General features: G+C 36.9%; 1 protein-coding gene across 3 annotated transcripts in view; it reads left to right on the top strand.

Moving 5' to 3' along the window:
* The window catches only part of LOC117406799 (xin actin-binding repeat-containing protein 2-like), a 42,687-nt gene that overhangs the window by 18,607 nt on the left and 3,090 nt on the right, over positions 1-20,990 (top strand). For 2 of the 3 annotated variants that reach the window (XM_034011121.3, XM_034011128.3), the window contains 6 exons: positions 7,112-7,275; positions 8,406-8,537; positions 9,599-9,706; positions 10,106-10,160; positions 10,377-10,495; positions 11,414-20,822. In XM_034011121.3, coding sequence (XP_033867012.3) covers positions 7,112-7,275; positions 8,406-8,537; positions 9,599-9,706; positions 10,106-10,160; positions 10,377-10,495; positions 11,414-20,822 — 9,987 coding nt within the window. Of the gene's footprint in view, positions 1-2,263; positions 2,336-7,111; positions 7,276-8,405; positions 8,538-9,598; positions 9,707-10,105; positions 10,161-10,376; positions 10,496-11,413; positions 20,823-20,990 lie in introns of those variants that run through there. The other variant, XM_059032284.1, reaches the window with a different exon arrangement.

Here is a 20,990-nt window from a genome sequence, read left to right as displayed (position 1 = left end):
GCTATAACCATCTTTAGTTTGGAAGAAGGTCAAACATCTTTATTTATTGTATTGTAAAGTTATTTTTCTTTGCTTAAAATAATTAATTATATACTGTAATAATAATACTTTAGAAGGGTCACTGTCGACATGAACAAATGAAAACACTGGCTGGTATTATGAGGCAAACAAAGCTTCGAGCAAAAATGAAACTGAATAAAACAAATCTGAATTCATGAACATGTATTCACACACCATTTCCACTCAGCATACATTTAGATATAAATAACTTATGCTATATATGTGGAAATTGTTGTGTTTCATTATATATGAGATGGTGAGAAAATCTTTTTTTTTTTTTTTTTTTTTTTTAAATAAAGAGTTCCAAATTGAAATGTTGAGATCCTTTCTGATCACCAGCTCTCTAGCTGCACTTCACAAAAAAATGGTTCTGGAAACTGAGGTTTAAGAAGAATAAATACTGAAACCTTTCTTAAAACCATTACAGTATGCACAGTAGCATGTGTAGTGAAGCAGCATGTAGTGAGGAATGAAATATATCATTTATTGAACATCTTGTACAGAACATACATAATGAGCTTGTTGTGATGAATGGGGGATACAGTTTAAGAATACAGAGAACTTCCAAGTGGAAAGAAGGGAGATCAAAAATAGGCTATAAAAAGCTTGTAAGGAAAGGGAAGAGATAAATGGGTAGGCTATCCAATGTTGGCGCTCTGTGGTATAAGAAATAAAGAGCAAAAGACTACTTGAGGATGAGATAGTAGCAATCTGGGAATCAAGATACTTGGTAATATGCTCTTCCACATGTTTTTTTCCAATGATGTTTGGCTTCAGGTGAATAAATACATCCTACAAAGTGGTTGTCCAACTGCCTCAGATAAAATAAAATAAAAAGTTATGTTCAGAGCAGAATGCAGTGGGGGAAGTGACACAGCTGTCTGTGCAACAGCAGGCTAATTGTTTCACTTGTGAAATTATTCTGTTTTGATTAAATGTGTGCAAAGCATGCATAGAGTAGCTGAGGGGTTGCCATCTAGATCTGAGTTTTGTATTATTATTATTTATTTATTTATTTATTTTTTCTGTCTTGCTTTTGGAAGTCATTTGTTGCTGCTCTATTTTTAGCAGAAAATAACCAGTTAAATACAATATAACCAGACAGCTGCAACATAAATGTAAATTAAGATTTAATAAAGAAAATGAATTAGCAAAGTACCGGACTTGCTATTGTAAATGCCTGGTTATTATTTTAGCACTAGTCCCTCCACCAATTATCATCTTAGTAATAAGAGTAACATATTATTTTCATAGTACCCTGCACAGTTTTAACTAAAGTCCATATTATTTTAATAGTATTCTGCTCAGTTTTAACTAAAATCCCAGTTATGCCCTGGGGCCAAATAGTGCCTCCAGGTAATGGAAAGCAATCAAAGTTTTTTTTTTTCCATGTCACTGCATTATGTAAAGAGGTTTGCTTATAGTGTACAAAGTTTAAACATAGTGGTGAAATTCTCTTTTTTGTCTAAATGTAAAACAAATATGATACTTAAAATGTTTTGAAACAGTGCAGCAACACTAAAATAAAAAGCCAAACAAGCAACAAGTATGTAACGATGGAACATATCCCATGCAAAAAGTAAATCTGTATTCCTTTCCATCATCACATTGTTGATTGCAAAATATACTTATTTTTGGATACTGTTTTGTTGGGGGATGCGGTTGATCTACTAGAATTACTTTTATTACAAGCTCAACAAAATTAGTCCAGTTAGTATGACTTATTATCATTATAGCTTCATATAAGTAGCACATTTAGGTGGTTTATACAGTATGTCTATACTATTTCATGTTAAATGGGTATATCATTAGACACAATACATGAGCAAGCTTGATAGATAGATAGATAGATAGATAGATAGATAGATAGATAGATAGATAGATAGATAGATAGATTGGAATATTGGCCAGTTTGATTGGCTGGACAGGTGTAAAAGTTTTTTTTTTCTTTTCAAAAGGACAGTATGAGGATGTCTTATGCATGGATTTCTAGAAGTCTACATTGAGGCCACATATGCCTCACCTTCTAAAAAAAGACACCAAGGTTCAGCTTTTACAAGTGGGCTAAAATAAGATCAGCTGTCACTGTCTCACTTGGTAAGAGGAGGTTGAGACAGACAGGACTGGAGCTGGTCTCCACCACAACAAGCAGGATTTACACTCTTCCTGGGCATAAAACAAACCCTGTCACGAGTGGATTAGAAGCCTTTCGTGGGATACTACTGCTCTAAACACTCCACAATCTTTTTTTTTTTTTTGCAAATACAAATAAGGGGTAAGTACTCAAAATCTTTAACAGTTCTTTTTTTCAACCATTCTGGTTTACAAAAGCTAGTGCTCTTAAGAAATCCTCAAACACCTAATTCACTGAGGCAAGGCTGTTCAGCAACACGGTTTTAAAGAAAATCAAACTGTCACGCTATACTGTACTTGTGTCACTGAAATGCATTCGTGGCGTTTCTTATTTGTGGTGTGATCCTGGATAGCCATGTTGGGGTGAAACTTCACTAAGGTCACGGTGTATCACGATATGCTTGTCATAATATACATTATAGTGAGCTATGTTGTATGACGTGCAATAAGATAAAACAATTATTAATGATAGACTATTTCATTAATCAGCAGGGAGAGCTTGTATCCATACTAACTATATATCTCATGTATGTAGGTACCTTTTAGTAGATTACAAGTAGCTGTGTTTTAATCACTTATCAGGAGTCTGCTTGTATTTCCATGCCATGTGTTAAAGGGTTGTTTGTTTTTATTTATTTTTTAACTGGAGAGTAGTTTTTGTCACTGATGCCTCATTTACACAGGGGTCCTGACAAGATAACAGCAGCAGCAGCAGCAGCAGCAGTCAGACAGAATGTTAATGCATTCTTAAAGGCAGTGACCTTTAGCTAGGGGAGATGTGGCAATTACAGCAAATAACATAATAAGCATTTGGAAGGGGTAATAGAAAGTGGGGTGTATTGTTTTGTCCCAAGATGTGTACTTATGCAATAACAGCAGGTTTGTTTCTACCACATTAAGTCAGTCACAAGCTATGATAGACAAGGTGCACACACATAATAATTTAAAAGTAGTCTTATCGATAAGAATTGGTTATGAGATTCAAAGCAATTATTTAAACTATTGATATCCTCTGGTCCACATTCAATAAACTTGCATTATTAGCGGTTGTTTTTTCCACACACACTAATCATATTTACGTTTCGTTAATTACCACAGATGTCTCCTATGTAAAGCCCTTGTCAACTAATACTTGCTAAATGGCAATAACTATAGACCATGCTTATTTTTCAGCTTTTATTTTTCTAAAATAAAACTTAACAACCATAGGAAATGTTTTAATGACTAAACAGCTCCTGGAGGAGAATGCAGTTTTTATTGCTTTTATCAACACACTTTTTGGTATGTTGAAAGATGGATACAGCGATGCCAGCTCTAGATCTAGATCCTAAGTCAGCACCCCAGAGATAACTTCATACTACATCACTCTGATGACACCATTGATTCCATATGCAACTAATTGCGAGGGAGATTGATAGTGTGAGCTCAGATCTCACTGGTGGCAGAAGCATGCTAACTCTTACTCTTCCCATATGATGTATATATACACATTATCTATATACACATATTTGCCAGCAGAACTGTGATCGCTTTAGAGAAAATTAAAGGCCATTGTCCACCTTTAACATATGAAATACAAAAGTACAAGCTGTCAGAACATGTACATCCTCTAGATTGCTTCGTGACCTTTCTTTGCTTCCATTTCATAGTGTGGTTCTCTCAGCGGAAAGGAAACTCGATTCTATGGGGCCTGTAAAGTAGTTTATAAAAAGGAGGGTTTCTTTTTTAGCTGGACCTGGCGTCGGCATTACTTCACCTAACTGTTATGTGAGCTTCTGACTCACTGCGACTGGTCATGAGATACTCATGGATTGCCATTACACTTTTTCGAGTTTCCTGTCTCCTAGTCACCAAGCCTATAACATAAATGGATACATTATCCCTTTTATTTCAACAAGCATAAATACATCATATTACCTTAGGTGTTAAATATTTGACCTGTCTTTCAAAATGTGATTGCGAAGGAACCTATTTATTTTAGGAGGTTGCTATGCTAGTAGCTGATCTGATGGCACCAGAGTGATAGGTTTACACCAGCATACTAGGCATAGCTAGGAATCTAAAATTGGTGGTTAAAAGTTTAAAAGGGAACATAGTTTCATCACATGGCATGTTTGTTGGTCTTAACGCAAGTCTCAATGTGATTTTGTAATTGGAGAATATATAGTACCATTGCACAAGGACTTTTAAGCAATTTTTATAGACAACTCAGCATATCTATTGAGGGTATAAATGTGTGTTAAAAAAGAGAACCAACCGGGAGTTAGGCACTGGGTAGTTTAAGGCAGATCATATCACACATTTGAATAATCAATTTCTTGCTTAAAGCAAAAAAAAAAGTTTTCAAGTTCAAGGATGTTGTCCAGTTTATTATCCACTTTTTCCATTTCATGGATGAATATAAAGAAAGGCCTTTTTGCACTCTATTGCCATTGTCCGTACATGCTATTAAGAGTAGATAATGTATAATTAAAGCTATATGTTGACAGCACCAGATCATTGGTGTGACATTGATTAACTGGTGGCATTACTAAACTATAATTTCCCATGGGCTTAACTACATTTTTACTTTATGTCTAATAGTGCCTTGGTTTATTAGATTTCTCGATAGGCTTCAAAGCCATGAATTATATGTGCTTACATATTTAATGGCCCTTGTTTGACAAGCAAACTCATTTTGTCACATAATATGCAGTGATTTTCCAAAACAGGGAACTTCAGCAAACACAGGAAACATGTATAAAATACCTCACACATGTAAATGTTTATTTTTTCCCATTATTTGAAGAAATATGTAAGTAATAAATAAAGTTTCCAGAATTGTTGTACAACGGTAACCAGAGCCAGCTGCTGTACAAAAATCATTTTTCACTTTCTTTTAAAAAATGATTTTTTAATAATGTCATTTGTCATATAGATTTTTTTAGCGCAAGAATAAAACTAAACTTACATTTTCTCACTCTACAATAATTTAATCTCTTACAGCAGTAAGTATAATTTATCAAGTTATTGATTTAAAAGCTTTCTGAAAAGATTATAAAGTGATGGAATGACTGAGTTTAACATTCCATTGAGCAAACTGTCCAAATTAGGCAATTTAGTTGCATTTTAGATAACACAGTACAATCTACATTTGAGACGTTGAGCTTATTTAGTAAAAATAAATGAAGCAGTGGTCTTCTAAACCATGCGCAACAGCAATTTGCATTGCAAGTGTTTCTCCATTAACCCTTTAAATACCTGGCCTCAGCATTCTGTCATTCGAAAAACACTAAAAAAAAAAACAACCTCCCACCCACACACAAACACACGTACAACAACCCAAAACAAAAGCAAGGCACATTGTCTTAATTAGGGGTTAGCCCCAGCAAACAAATTAACTTGAGGTAGACCTATTGCAAAGTTGCTCTAGAATTTATTATTGAGAGTTTGAAGTTGTATATGAAACCAACTGGCCTCACAGTAATTAGCAGAACCTCAGTACTGAAAAAGATGTTGTGGTTCCAGTGCATGTATTGTGCTTCTCCAGCAACTGCATCAACACCTTGCTTTTTGTTTCCTTTGTGTTTGAAAACAGGCAGACAATAACTTGGTTTCTCTTTTTAAAAATGTATCAGCGTTGTTTGCATAAGCACAGGATAATTGTCTGAGGACAGAGCACCACATAAATCCCTTCTGTCTGCTATGTATAGAAAGTAAATGGTTTGTGAATCGCATCACTGCTAAATGATGCCATTCCATCGACTGAGGGAACCCAGAGCTTTAGTGTGTCTGATCTTTCATGACTTAAAACATAATGTGAAAAAACAGCACTAACCCATATACTGTATGCTGGAAAACTAAGTTAGTTTATGTTCTAACTTCCTTAGACCTGTAATATAAATCTAATGTCTGTTCTCAAATTCTAAGAAAATTAATTCTGTCTAAGGCTATATTTAGAAGTTCTCCCCTCATCGCTAAACGTTAGCAATAATTACTTCTGTAATTATCTGACTAAATGTGAATTTTGTAAGTAGTACCATTGAAGTATTGTTTTAGAAATGCTAAGCAAATAACATTTTCTTAATCATCCTTAGAAAAGCTTTACATTCTCCATTAGTCCATTCCACAAAGTTATTCTCATACATATTACTGTGGGAAAGTTGTCTGTGATTCACAATAACAGTGTTTCAGACATGTTTAATATAATGTGATTGTATTAATGGCGAATTAAATATTACTGTGTTTTTTTTATATATATATAAATTTAGTCGTTGCCAATTATTTTTATTATTTTCTCCCAATTTGGAATCGCCAATTATTTTATTATGCTCAGCTCAACGCTACCACCCCTGTGCTGACTCGGGAGGGCGAAGACGAACACGCGCTGTCCTCTGAAGCGTGTGCCGTCAGACGACCGCTTTTTTTCACACTGTGGACTCACCATGCAGCCACCAAAGAGCTACAGCGTCGGAGGACAACGCAGCTCTCAGGCAGCTTACAGGCAAGCCCGCAGGCGCCTGGCTAGACTACAGGGGTCGCTGGTGTGCGGTGAGCCGAGGACACCCTGGTTGACCTAGCCCTCCCCCCTGGAAGCTCCCGTCCTCGGTCGGCAAAGGAATAGCCTGGACTCGAACTCACGATGTCCAGACTATAGAGCGCATCCTGCACTCCACATGGAGCGCCTTTACTGGATGCGCCACTCGGGAGCCCCACATTACTGTGCTTTTATAATGAGTGCCCATCATTAATCTTCCACAATTTTGGAAAGCAGCATAATGTTTTTAAAATGTTAAAAATTTATATATATATTTTTAGAAAAGCTTTTAGTTTGTATTTTAATTGTCAACCCTTTTCTCTTTGGGCTTTCTTCATCCATTAAACGTGGCTTTACAACATTGCACAGCTCATTAATTATTGTGGGCTCTCTGTTCCTTAGCTGCTGGCAGCACTGACAAGCTTGGAACTGGGATTTCAGAGGAAGCTTCTAACCAGAATAGCAGTGCACCATTGGATAACCAGGAGACTGTTTCGCTGAAGGAAAGACTGGCCATGTATCAAGCAGCTGTCTCCAAGAAGGAGGCTGCCAGCCCCTCCAACCCAGTAAGATATTGCTTCTAATTCTAAAGTTGGCCAGCATCATTTAATTGCATTTTAAAAATAGACATTCTGGAAATGTCTAAGATTTGTAAGTTAATTTACATTTTAATAAATATTTTGAGATATTCCTGATACAGTAGCAGTCATATACTCCCTATTCCCTAGTTGTTTTCATTATAAAGTTTTTTGGTTAAAACTAAATAGAGCACCATAAAACACTAACAAACAGCTGTGTCTGATTTAATATTGAAAATCTCATCTTCCATTCAAATCGATGTTGTTATTTGACTTCTTATATACATATAACGATTATACTTCAAAAGATGATGGCAAACGGGTTACAGGGAGATATACCCAACATTTTGGCACAGCTCAGAACAGTGTTTTTCAGAGGTTATTAGGGGGGTCACCAAAACCTGACTGGAAAATACATTTGCTAACCAGATTGTAGATGTGTTTGCCAATAAACATGTAGGAGATGCAGTGAAGATGTTTTAGAATGTATTAGCATGTACTGTAGGTATTTCCAGAAGTAAATCCTTTCTGGCATTCATTTCTGTGTGGGAAAAGAGATACTTTGCATTCACATGCGAAATAATGTACAATGTAATTTATTCCGAGCTTCACAAAATGTCAATTGAGAAACATAGTTCTGGTTGTGACGTTTGCATAATTTGTTATTAAACAGTATACTGTCGTGTTGGTTTCCATTTGAACTAACCTGCTAATTCTGGGCTTGACTGCTCTTCTGGAAAGAGAAGTAAACATGACTCACAAATAGCTGAAAAATAGAACATTGTGTACTGTTTGTGCCCCCTGCAGGATAATCCTGGAAGCAATTATTCATACAAATCCCTGAGTCTGTCATCAGCATGCTTTAGGAAGGACAGGAGTTGTATGTCACTGACACTTACATGTCAATCTCATTGTAAACAGGATACCAAATGGAATACACTTAGCACTTAACAGAGATCCCAGTAAAAAGTATAATCAAAGGTACTAGATGCTAACTTGTTAAAACTCTTGTTTAATTTTAATAAATGTCAGAAAACCCAGACAAAAAAATACTATTACTTTGTTTGTCTTTCCAATTAAAGTGAAGGTAGCTGATGTTCTTTTCACTGCTTCATTAGGCTGTGGAGGAGTCTGAAGTTTGTTCTATGCCTGGAGGCCTAGCCAGCGTGAAGAAACAATTTGAGAGTCAAGAAATGTCATCTTCACACAGTACAGTCACCCAATACCATTACCAGCACAAATCTGTCCAGGTAATTAACCATATTGTAATGCAAATGATACAACTAGTGGTTGAAATGTAAACAGTAGACCAATAAACAGATTTATTTAGCATATTTATTTTTTGAACAATTATTTTTATTAATTTTCCCATTTTGTAATGTCCATCAACCATCCGCTTTGTTTTCACTCTGCAAGCCCACCGTGCAGCCATATCCAGAACTTACAGTGTCGGAGGACCACGCAGTTCTGAATTACATACAGGCCGGCCTGCAGGGGTTGCTGGTGTGCGGTGAGCCAAGGACTCCCCAGCTGACCTAACCCCTACTCCACCTGGGGCTGCTCTTGGCTAATTGTGTGTCTCCCCCTGGGAACTCCTGTCCATGGTCAGCAGTGGCATAGCTTGGATTCGAATTGGCGATCTCCAAACTATAGGGCACATCCTGCACTCCGGGCAGAGTGCCTTTACTGTATGCGCCACTCGGGAGCCCTATTTAGCATATTTATAAGTATTTATTTAATCATTTACTTTTACAGGCATCAGACATAAATGTGTAGAAAGATTAAACTGAAAAATATTTTCCATGGCCTTCAAAGTATTGAAGTGTTTCAGAACTAAATGAAAGATTTTGTATTTTTAATAGTATTCTCTGTTTTACAAAGGTACAAGATCATTAAACACAAAAAGAAACAATATAAAAATAGAAATTGCGGGATGCAGAATGTGTTGCTAGATTAGAAATATACATTTCTTTTATTATTAACAATGTTTCAATATTCATGTCCTTAGGTTTAATTCTACATTCTGGTGCTCCTGGTTATTGTCTATTACCTACTTTTGTAAAAGGAAAATAAGGGTGAATACGTTTTCCTTCACAGAAGTTTCTTTTATTCTTACAGTGCCTCGACAAGACTAAACTATTTTTAAACAGCACTGGGAATATTAGTCATGCAGCTATCAATTAAAAAATAAAAAACCACTGAAGCATTTTAACTTTCACTGTTAGAACGTTAATTAATCCCAGTAGTAAGAAAGATTGATATAAACAAATGAATCTCTACAACGTGTGACAGCTCACCTTTACTCTCACAGGAAGTGTCAAGTACAGAGGAGGTTACAGTGAAGAGCAGTACCAGAAGAGCCGAACAAAAAGAAAATGTTCCTTCATCGCACCAGGTTTCATCTAATAAAGTTGAAAAGGTAATATGTCTTAAATAAAGAAACCTGTTCATGAATATGAAATGGTCACCCAGACATAGTATATTAAATGAACAGAAAACAAGATGTACTGTATAGTTAAAATGTGTTTTGCACAATCATTTTACCAGTATAAAATGGTGTTATTGTTTTCAAACGATACAATTATAGCAGATGAATGGTGTTTGGTGTGACCCCACAATTCTAGGGTGTGAGGTGATCTTTCAAAACAATGATTCTAGCCTAACTTAGAAGAATGAGGATTCAAACCTATGTAGTTATGTTATTAGAAAGTGTTACGCTGAGTCCTTATATTTTTAGTTTTGAGTGGCTTGCTTTTTGTTCATATGGAATGTTTTTGGTCAGATGGGAGAATATTGATGAGAAAAAAACATATTACAGGTCACACACGATGAGAGCAAGACCTCCAGCTTTAAAAACCACTATGATGAAACAGGTATGACTTTCTTATATACCCTGCATACTTTTTGAGGAGCAGGAATTACAGATAATGTATGGTGGCAGACGATTTAAGACAAGATTTGAGATATCTTACCATATAACACCAAAATAATGTAACTATATATATATATATATATATATATATATATATATATATATATATATATATATATATGTTTTTTATTTTATTTTATTTTTTTTGTATTGATAGTAAAAATAATCACAGGAGAAGAGCTACCAAAGGTTTCAACCCAGGTATTGAAGCAGCAGTTTGAAAAAACAGCTCAAGAAAACACTCAAACAGAGGTTTCTCCAAGCAAGCATATCAAGGTATGGTTAGATGTATAAGCAATTTAAAAACAAAGATACAACTTAGAATGTACATATTTCAGAACGTAAGGAAAGGATGTATTTGTTTTTATTATGTACATTTTAAATCTTATCCGTATTCGTGTTTGCTCCGTTTTAGACAACTGAAACTTGACATATAATTGATTATTGATCGACTGAAAAGAAAGTTACATTTCTCCACTTGCAGTTTCAATGGCATAATTAACCACAATTAAGTTAATTCTCTAAACTGATTTTGGATCAGGAGCAGTAAGAAAATCAAATTAGTCCCCTTTATAAAAAAAAGAATAAAGATTTAGACAATTGTATACACATGTCTGTCTTATAATAATTAAGAAGATTTGTATTTTTATTCAGTTCAATTTCAACATGTCACGTCACAGCAAGATTTAACTAAACATCCTGGATAACACTAGAGTATTCATTATGTCAATTAAATAAGTTTTAGACTTTAATTAGGAATACAAGATAATTCTTGTTTTTAACTTCTTTATAATTCTGCTTTAAAAAATAAATAAATAATGCATCTCTTTTTTCTCTGCTGCAAACTTTCATTTTCTTTTTACTGTCATCTCCCAAAGACATTCTATTCCACTTTCTTGTTGATTTTTTCTTTTTGGCTTATCATACATCACATAATCAAACTAGATATATAAATGAATCACCAGGAGCACATGACACCAGGAATTGTTGTTTAAGGTAAGAACTTTATATAATCTTAATAATATGTTAAATATATAAACACAGTTGCAGCAGAGAAAATGTAAATTGTGTAAAAATAAATAAATACAGTAATTCAATTAGAGTTTGTTGTAAAATGTAGATATATTAGTGCTTTAACTAAGTATTCATATTTTATATATCCTCATCCTGGATATTCATTTTTCCCCCCATAAGATTGATCATGATTTCAATCAAATGCAGTGGTCTCCATATCTCAATACTTCCAACAAAACCAAAACAGGCAGGATTTGTGAAACATCCGCCACAAACTGGAAAATAGAAGGCGCTACTGCTGCCTTTGTTTCTGTTTCTGCTGGTGCTAATACATTTGGAAGCATGGAAGATTTCCCTCCTCCTCCACCAGACCTACTACAGATTCCATCAGAAATGACAGAACCTTCCTCATCCCCCAAACCCTCAATGCATCAGAGCAAGCATGCACCCCCCAAAGAGCAATATTCAAAGCAACGGAACCTCTTTGAACTAAAACGTCTCTATAAACACATTCACCCTGAAGTCAGAAAGAACCTAGAAAGAGATTATTTTAACGATGTCACTGAGCTAGAAACATCTCAGGTAGAAACTGACCAAGACATCAGGGGGGATGTCCAGCAGGCCAGGTATGTGTTCGAGCACACAGGCCAAAGCCCCAATAAGTGTATGAGCCCGGAACGAGAATATCTTGAATGGGATGAAATTCTAAAAGGGGAAGTTCAGTCCATGCGCTGGATGTTTGAAAACCAGCCACTGGATTTGATTAAAGATGAAACCCCAGACCAGGACAATATAACAAACATCTCTCAGCAAGAAACCATTGCAGGAGGGGATGTCAAGTACACTACATGGATGTTTGAGACACAACCTATTGATGCACTAGGCACAGACACCCCAAACTTAACAGAACAATCAGCTCCTGAATTGGCAAGAGGAGATGTTCGCACTGCAACCTGGCTTTTTGAAACACAACCATTAGATATACTGAATACAATTTACCAAGAGGAAGAGCAATCCACAGAGATACATGTCGTTAATGATATAACTGGAGGGGATGTCAAAACTGCCAGATACTTGTTTGAAACTCAGCATCTAGATGCTCTAGGGCACACCGACACAGTAGACGAAGGAAACTTCTTGCAGCTTAAATCAGAACTTGAAGAAATTAAAGGTGATGTGAAAACGACAACTAGACTTTTCGAAACACAGCCATTGTGTGTTATTAGGGGCACCTCAGGTGAGATGTTAGAGATTACAACTGTTCGTAGAGAAGAAATAGAAAGAGGAGATGTAAGAACATCACACTGGCTGTTTGAAACCCAGCCTCTAGACATGATTAACAAAGATGCCACACAAATAAAAGTTATTTGTGGTGTTTCTATGGAAGATAACATTCAAGGTGGTGTGAACAGGGGGAAGTGGTTATTTGAGACACAACCCTTGGATACCATTAAGGAACAATCAGAAATGACTACTATTCAAAAGGAAGAGATAATTGGTGCAGATGTTAGTAAACAGTGCTGGATATTTGAAACACAACCCATGGCTGCTTTAAAAGATGACTCAAACACAAGGCCTGTTCCCACAGAAGAAATTGTGGGAGGTGATGTACAAAAAGCCAGGCACTTATTTGAAACAGTCCCAATGGATTATTTGAAAGAGAGCCAAGAAGTAGGCAAACTCCAAAAGTTAGTTGCCTCTGAAGAAGAAAAAGGTGATGTAAGGCATCAAAAGTGGGTTTTTGAGAGTCAACCACTTGAACATATTAGAGAGGAGAAGAAAGAATACATTCGAACTGTAAATCTTGAAGAACTTGATAAAGGGGATGTCAGCAGCTACAAGGAGATATTTGAAACCATGGATTTAAGTACATGTGATGATTCTCAGAAAATACAAGTAGAGGGAGTTACTAGTGGTTATGTAAAGTCAAACAAAGTTCTGTTTGAATCTACTCCACTATATGCTGTTCAAGATAGTTTTGGACAGTACCACGAGGTCAAAACAGTCAGAAGAGAAGAAATAGTAAAAGGCGATGTCAGAAGCTGCAAATGGATGTTTGAAACACGCCCCATTGACCAGTTTGATGAAAGTATTCAAAAGTTCCAAATAATTAAAGGGATATCCAAACAGGAGATAGAATCAGGTGATGTCAAAACAGCCAAATGGTTGTTTGAAACACAGCCTCTTGATGCCATTAAGTATTTCAGTAATGTAGATGATGGAGAAAGTCAAGCAAAAGAAAGTGCTGACATTTTGAAAGGTGATGTTAAGACCTGCAGGTGGCTGTTTGAGACTCAACCAATGGATGGCCTTTATGACAAAGCAGATATGAGAAATGAAACAGAGGAAATTCAAAAAGGTGATGTTAAAACCTGTACATGGCTTTTTGAAACACAGGCGCTTGATACAATCAGAGATGAGTCAGAAACTATTATACAAACATGCACTGTAAGACAGGAAGATATCCAGGGAAGAGATGTTCGAATGGCACGTTTTCTATTTGAGACAGAGAACCTTGAAAACATAAAAGGAGAAGAAGGGAGCGGATTCAGAAGGGTGACTGAAATAGATGTTCAATCTGGAGATGTATCAAGAATGAAATGTATATTTGAGAATCAGACTTCAGATATGATCAGTTCTACCTCAGAAGAAACATTTAAACAACTTAAGTCAATGCAGGCTGAGGACATCCAAAAGGGTAATGTTGTAAACTGTACCTGGCTCTTCGAAAACCAACCTATTGATTCCATTAGGGAAAGTTCTGAAGAAAGTAAGGATACCCGCACAGTTACTGATGTACAAGGAGGTAATGTCAACCAAGGACGTTTCATTTTTGAAACATTTTCTTTGGATAAGATTCAGGATGAGTCTTCAGAGACAGAAAAACACATTCAGACAATCAGACAGGAAGAGATAGAAAAAGGAGATGTGAAAAACTACACTATGCTGTTTGAAACTCAACCACTTTATGCTATTAGAGACAAAGAAGGTTATTTCCATGAAGTTACCACAGTCACAAAAGAAGAAGTAATGAGGGGAGATGTAGTAGGAGCTAGATGGTTGTTTGAAACAAAACCACTAGATTCAATAAAAGATTCTGATGAAGTGTATGTTATTAAAGCTGTTACCCAAGAAGATGTTCAAAAAGGAGATGTAAGCTCTGCTAGATGGCGGTTTGAAACACAACCATTGGATACAATTGCAGAAGACAGGAAAGTAGTAATTCGAACAGTTGATGATGTTCAAGGTGGAGATGTAAAAATCAACAAGCACATTTTTGAGTCTAATGAGGTGGACAAGAAACAGTATGTGAGGACAGTAAGTGTTAGTGAAATCCAGCAAGGGGATGTAAGAACAGCCACTTGGCTTTTTGAAACACACACAATGGATGAAATACGAGGTGAAGGGTCTGAATACAACAAGATCAAGACAGTTCAAAGGGAAGATGTATTACAGGGAGATGTCAAACAATCTGTATGGCTTTTTGAAAAGCAACCTCTTGATAGCATAAATGAAACTGAAGAAACAGATGTAATTGTTGCCCGTGAAGAATTTCCACAAGCTGATGTAAAGACCACCACTTGGCTTTTTGAAACAACCCCTTTCCATGAGTTTAATGAAAACATCATTGAGAAACGTGAAATCATGGGCAAAAGTATCAAAGAAACTCTTCAGGAACTGTACAGTCACAAGGTTGTTGATTCTCATGGAATACTTCTAGAAACCGATGAGATTGGAGATGTAAGGATGGCAAAATTTAACCTCATGAATCAGGAAGCCCCAGAAATCCAAAAGGAAGAAATCATAAGAGGAGATCTGCAAAGTATAATGATGAATCTGTTGAACAAACAAGACTGTACTGAGAAGCGGATCGTAATAGATGACGAGGAAAAGGGCCATATAAACACAACTGTAGCTCAGCTGTTTAACAAGACATCAGATATCAATGTAGAAAAAGAAGAAGTAGTCAGGGGTGATATCCAGGAAGCCATTAACAACCTGTTCAAGGACGATAGTTCAATGAAACGTGGGATTTTGATTCAAGAGGATGAAAGGGGGGATGTTAGAATGACAATATACTCTCTGCTTAATAAAAAAGACAATGTGTTTGTTAAGAATGAAGATGTAGTAAGGGGTAATATAAAAGGTACCATTCAGAACCTTCTTTCCTCTCCAGACAGTCCTGAACTTTCCCAAAAGATAAAAGTAAATGAACTTGAAAGAGGGAATGTAAGCTTTTACTCAACATGTATAGAATCTGGGGCACTGGATTACCTAAAAATGCTTCAGAAAGAGCCTGAGGAAACTATTACAGAACCAAATCAAAAAGAAGAAATAATTGGTGGTGATGTTGAAATGACAAAACAAGTCTTAAGGAAAACACAAATGCAAATTGAGCGCACGGTTGCTGAAGAGGATATTGTTCCTGGTGATGTGTATAATACAGTTCAGGTGTTTATGACTGAACCTGAAAACACAGTGACTTATTTTCAGAAGGAAGAAATTGTAAGGGGGGATTTAAAAGCAACCTTAAAGTCATTAAATCAGGCCATAAACCAGACAAGCATGGTAGAAAAGGAAGAGGTTGTAAAGGGGGACATACCTGCAGCCTTAAAATCTCTTGAAGAAGCACAATATCAAACCAAAGAAACTGAAAAACCAGAAGTCATTCCAGGCGACATTAGATGTGCACTTGAGTCCTTGGAAAAATCTGTAAACACAAAAGTTGAAGCCAAAACAGAAGACTTGGTGTATGCTGACATCAAGGGCATGTTGAAATCATTGGAAGAAGCACAGCATGTAGTAAAAGAGGTAGAAAAAGAAGAAATAATCAGAGGAGATATTCAGACTGCAATTCAAAATCTGATAGAGGCATCTTCTGAAAAAAAACTTTTACAGCAACAAGTAAGTGTGCAAGGCGATGTAAAAGGCACCATTCAGAAATTATTAGAAACTCCACCACAGCAAACAATGCAGCGCATGCCTAGTGCGGAAGGAGAGGTGCAAAATACTATAAAATCACTCTATGACATGCATGAGCAAAACCACATGGAAAAGGAGGAGTCTGTTGTACAAGGAGATGTGCAAGGCACAATAAAGAACCTTCAGGAAGGGAAACAGCAAAGCAGTGTTGAATATTGTACTGGTGTTCCTGAAAATGTCAAAGGAGCAGTGAAAACGAATTTTCCTTCTCATCAAGACATCCAAGAATATTCTGTTGTGAATAAGTACAAACAGGAGATAGCAAAGCAAGTTTCAGCTGCTAAAAAGCAGGTTCAGAAAATAGAATGTAATGCTGGCAGTGAGATTCAGAAACCTGGAAGCAGCAGCAGCAAATCAGTAAATATCAAGTCCTTAACACAGGACTCTGCTTTATGCACTGATCACACCGATCAGACTAAAATGGGAGTGACTCATAAGGTTCAGAATTCAAAGGAAACAATTGCCAGCGAACAATCACTGATACAAAAGTCTACCACAGCAGTCAGTTCTTTAATTAAAATAAAAACAAACATGACTAATCAAGACACTGAAATACCAACAATTGCAATATCTAAAACACCGAATGTAATAAAAAGGAGTTCACCGTTTAAATCAACCAGTATGAAACTTACACAAGAAGAAAAGACAGTAAAGGGGGTACACGAGACAGTGGTGGAACAGAAGAATTATGTACAAAGGCGTGATTTGTCACTGAAGTCTAATAAGACTTCCAAGGCTGATTTTAAAAGTTATGAGTCAGGAAAAAAGGAAACCGTAGACAAAAAGAAAATTAAACCAGAAATACATTTTCCACCACCACCACCACCACCACCTCCTCCTCCACCCTCTGTGCAGTCATCTGATGCTGAATTTCCTCTGCCTCCAACGCCTCCATTGGTGATGGAATCTGACAATCAAATATTCCCCCCTCCACCACCTTCTGTGCTGAAGAAAGACAATGATCTACTCCCCCCTCCTCCACCATCACCTCTACCTCCTGTTGAATCTACAAGGTCTGAGGATGAGCATTTCCCTCCACCTCCTCCCCCACACCCCCTGGTCAAGATTAAACTAGACCAAAGACAACTACCACTTCCGCCAGCACAGCAGGAATTAGAGTATATGTCTTCTCATCAATCTTCTGCAGCAGCAAGAAAAATGACCTTCAAACCAGAGAAGGCACCCTCTATGTACAAAGTTGCAAAACTCGACCCACCAAAGCAAAGAGAAGAACAAAAACACAAAATGCAGCATAAAACCATACCTCCAGTATCAAAACCAAATACCCTAAAAACATCACATACTCAAGTCCAACAGGCCTTAACTTCTACCACAGTCATGGCTACGACCACAACAAATGCTTCTTCCACAAATACTACAGAAGTTAATTTACTTAAAAAGGCAAAGCAAAGTGAGGAAGACGTAAAAAGACAAATCCAAATTGAGACTGAAGTGTTATCATTATCTCAGTCTTTGGCAGGAAGAATCCTGCCAAAGGTACAAAAGGAAGAAACTCCTTCACCACCAGTGAAAAAGGTTTTTGTGCCCACAATGAAGCTACCTCCACCCACTGTCAAATCTCCACCAACAAAAGCTAAGCCGTATGTGAGAAAATTCAAAACCCCACTAATGATTGCAGAGGAGAAATATCGTATGCAAAGGGAGGAAACTGAGAAAATGAAAGGAGGAAAACCATCCCCCAGTACATCAAGTCAAGAGGAAACAAAGGAATTAATCCAACTGGAATCGGAAAAGACTGTAGAAAGTATAAGAAATGAACAATCAGAAAAAACTTCATTAGCTATAAATAAAGAGCAATTGAAAAAGGCCACCTCAACTGTAATTAAAGAACAATTGGAAAAGGATTTATCAGCTCTAAGTAAAGGACAGTCCCTGAACAAGCAACATATTTCTTTGAAGGAATTTGTATCCTCTACTGATAATCAAAGAGCGTTAGCTGAATCAACAGCTGTTTCTTCTACTCACACGTCTTCTCTTTCTTCTACTAAACATCACACTTCTGCTGTTTCATCTACTAGATATCAGAACATGACTGTTTCCTCCAGTGAACATCAGACTACTTCTAGCATTGAAACACATCCTTCTACAACACTGGTTGTATCATCTGCTGCTGAGCAACTGGAAAATATCTTAAACACCTGTTCAGATGGCCAAATCACTAAGCAAGAGATATTACATGGCTTTAAAGATCTTAGTCAGAATGAGGGTTCCAAGAAAACCAGTAGTGCTCATAAAGAGGAACAGGTTCAAGTTTCTAGTCAGCCATCAAAAATGCCCAAAGTAACACCTAGATTTAAAGTAAAAACTTTCAAGATGCCAAAGGATGAACATGATGAAACTAATATTAAGGAGAAAAGCACACAAAAAATGCATCAACAAAAAGGTGTCACTATAGCTAATGTTCCTGAAGATGCACGTTTGACAACAAGCATAAAGCAACATGTGGAGAGTGAAATCTATATGAAAAATGTAGAACATATTACAAATTTTGAGCAACACTCAACCACAAGAGAGCATAGACAAGATCACCAGCCTCAGGAGTTGACAGAGAAACCAAAACGTGAAGAACCAGTTCACATCAGTGTCAAAGTGATCGCAAAAGAAACAAAACCACCTGTTTCAGGAAAACCAACTCAAGACCATGAAGAAGTAGTGAAGCAAAGGTCTTTTAACGTACTCCAAAAGGAACAGAAAAAAATCACAGAGAGCAAGGTCCAGAGAGGTTTTCAGCAACACAACAATGTTCACCTTCAGAAGCAATTAAACACAGCTGAAAAACTGAAACAAAAAGATGAACCAAACAGAGAAGGGAATATCCATGTTAAGTCAAAACCTGCAAATGAAGAGACCAGGGAAATTCCAATTAAATTGACAGAAAAACCAATGCATAAAGGAGAGGAGGTTAAGCCTGTGACAGATATCACGGACGCTTTAAGAAAGCGTGAGGAAGTTCAACAAATACTATTTCACATTAAAGCGCTGGAGATAGGAAAAATTGATCTAAATGCAGCAAAGGTGTTTCTGAGTAAAGTTCCTGAATGGTTAGTAGGTCAGTCCGGAAAGGATGTTTTAGAAAAAGTTAGAGCAGAGGGCAATTTGCAGAAAGTAAAAGAAGCAATTGTATACATAAAAAATCAAGCATATGCAAAGCTTGTATATTTTGATAGCAGTATACACCCAACGCCTGTAAAGCCTGTTAGTGAAAAGGACTCAATCAGTGGGGCAATGCCAAAAATATCTAAAATAAGTATTGGTTCAAGCAAGTTTGATACTCATAGAAAAACTGAAACTGTAGAAGAAAAGAAGACATGGCATGGAAGTGTGAAGCAAGAGTTCTATGAAGCAAAAACTGTAGATAAAAGAATTCCCTCTCCTTTAGTCAGAATACGTTCCCCATCACCTTCATATATAACAATCGAATCCACTGCACGGCAGACAGAATCCCCTCAAAGAGTCATCACTTCTCCACCACCTCTAATGCAAAGAGTAGCTACATCCCCTGCGCCTCCTCCACGGAGATCAGAGACACCAACCTCTAGGATTAGCAGAGCATCTGCCACACCATCACCACCTATAAGTCGAGCTGAAAAACTTGCAAAGCTAAAAGATACCACTGCAAAACTGCATCAAGGAGTTGCACAGCCTCAGCTTGCCCCACCTGTGCTGGTCACTGAGAAAAGATCTGAAATCGTTGTGTCTCCAGCATCACTCCGTCGGCAATTAAAGATTGAGACTCATGTTGTGGAGACCACCACCTCCAATGTTGTGTCAGAGTCTTCAGTAATGTCTGGCACAGTCAAGGATATAAGAGAGCTCTATGAAGAAGCTGTAAAAGCAGAGAAACATAAAATATACTCTCGCAAGGATCCCATTGACATTCTTGAGCATTTGGGTCCAGATGCAAAGCTAAAGGATGATCTCCCTAAGGTAGATTTATCAGAACTTCTCCACAGGTTTGAAACACCAATGGAGAAGGCTTATGTTAGAAAGGAGCCAATTGTAATAGCTGAGAGACTCGGAAGTGACAATGAAGAGGAAGCTGAAAAGAAATTGCTTCAAATAGAGGACATGCCAGCTCTTGATATTAAAGCCATTAAGACAGTGTTTGAAAGTGGTGCACAAAGTTACCATATCAAAGAGGAGAAGTATAAATCTGGCAAAATTGAGTCAGGATTGATGTCTGGTGAAAAGGGCTCAAAGGAAAATTCCCCACAGCCGAGTCAGAAAGAAGTCTGTCAAGAGAAATCATGTGAGCCAACATCATACTGTGAAATGAAAGAACAGTTTTCAGGGGTTGATGAATTTGGCAACAGAATAACAGGGTTGAAAAGTGCCACCACTGTGTCTCAGCATTCTGAAAGCATTAAAACTCGACGTGCACCCCCGACATATTCAGATGTACTTAAAGGGAATATACCAGCACTAGATGTTCCTGTTAATGCATCACCTGAAGAACTGCTTAAGAATTTTCAAAAGACGTGGCAAGAAAGTGAAAGAGTATTTAAAAGCCTGGGATACAATGTTACAGAGACCGAAGAGAGTACATCACAGACTGTCATGCATCAAGAAGGGACATTTGTGACTGGTAACTTAAATAAACAGCATGGAGACCTTTTACATGACATGGGTGTGGTTTGCTTAATACTGTAATGTACCCATTTAATGCACACATTTGGACTAATGTGCTCTTTTTTACTCTTTTTTTGCTTTTGCTTCTCTTTTGTTTGATGATTAACAATTAAGACCTACACAT

Source organism: Acipenser ruthenus, chromosome 10 (assembly GCF_902713425.1).
Source record: "Acipenser ruthenus chromosome 10, fAciRut3.2 maternal haplotype, whole genome shotgun sequence".
Classification (NCBI taxonomy): Eukaryota; Metazoa; Chordata; class Actinopteri; order Acipenseriformes; family Acipenseridae; genus Acipenser; species Acipenser ruthenus.
Note: the sequence above shows the minus strand (reverse complement) of the source record. Positions and strands in the feature narration are given on the sequence as shown.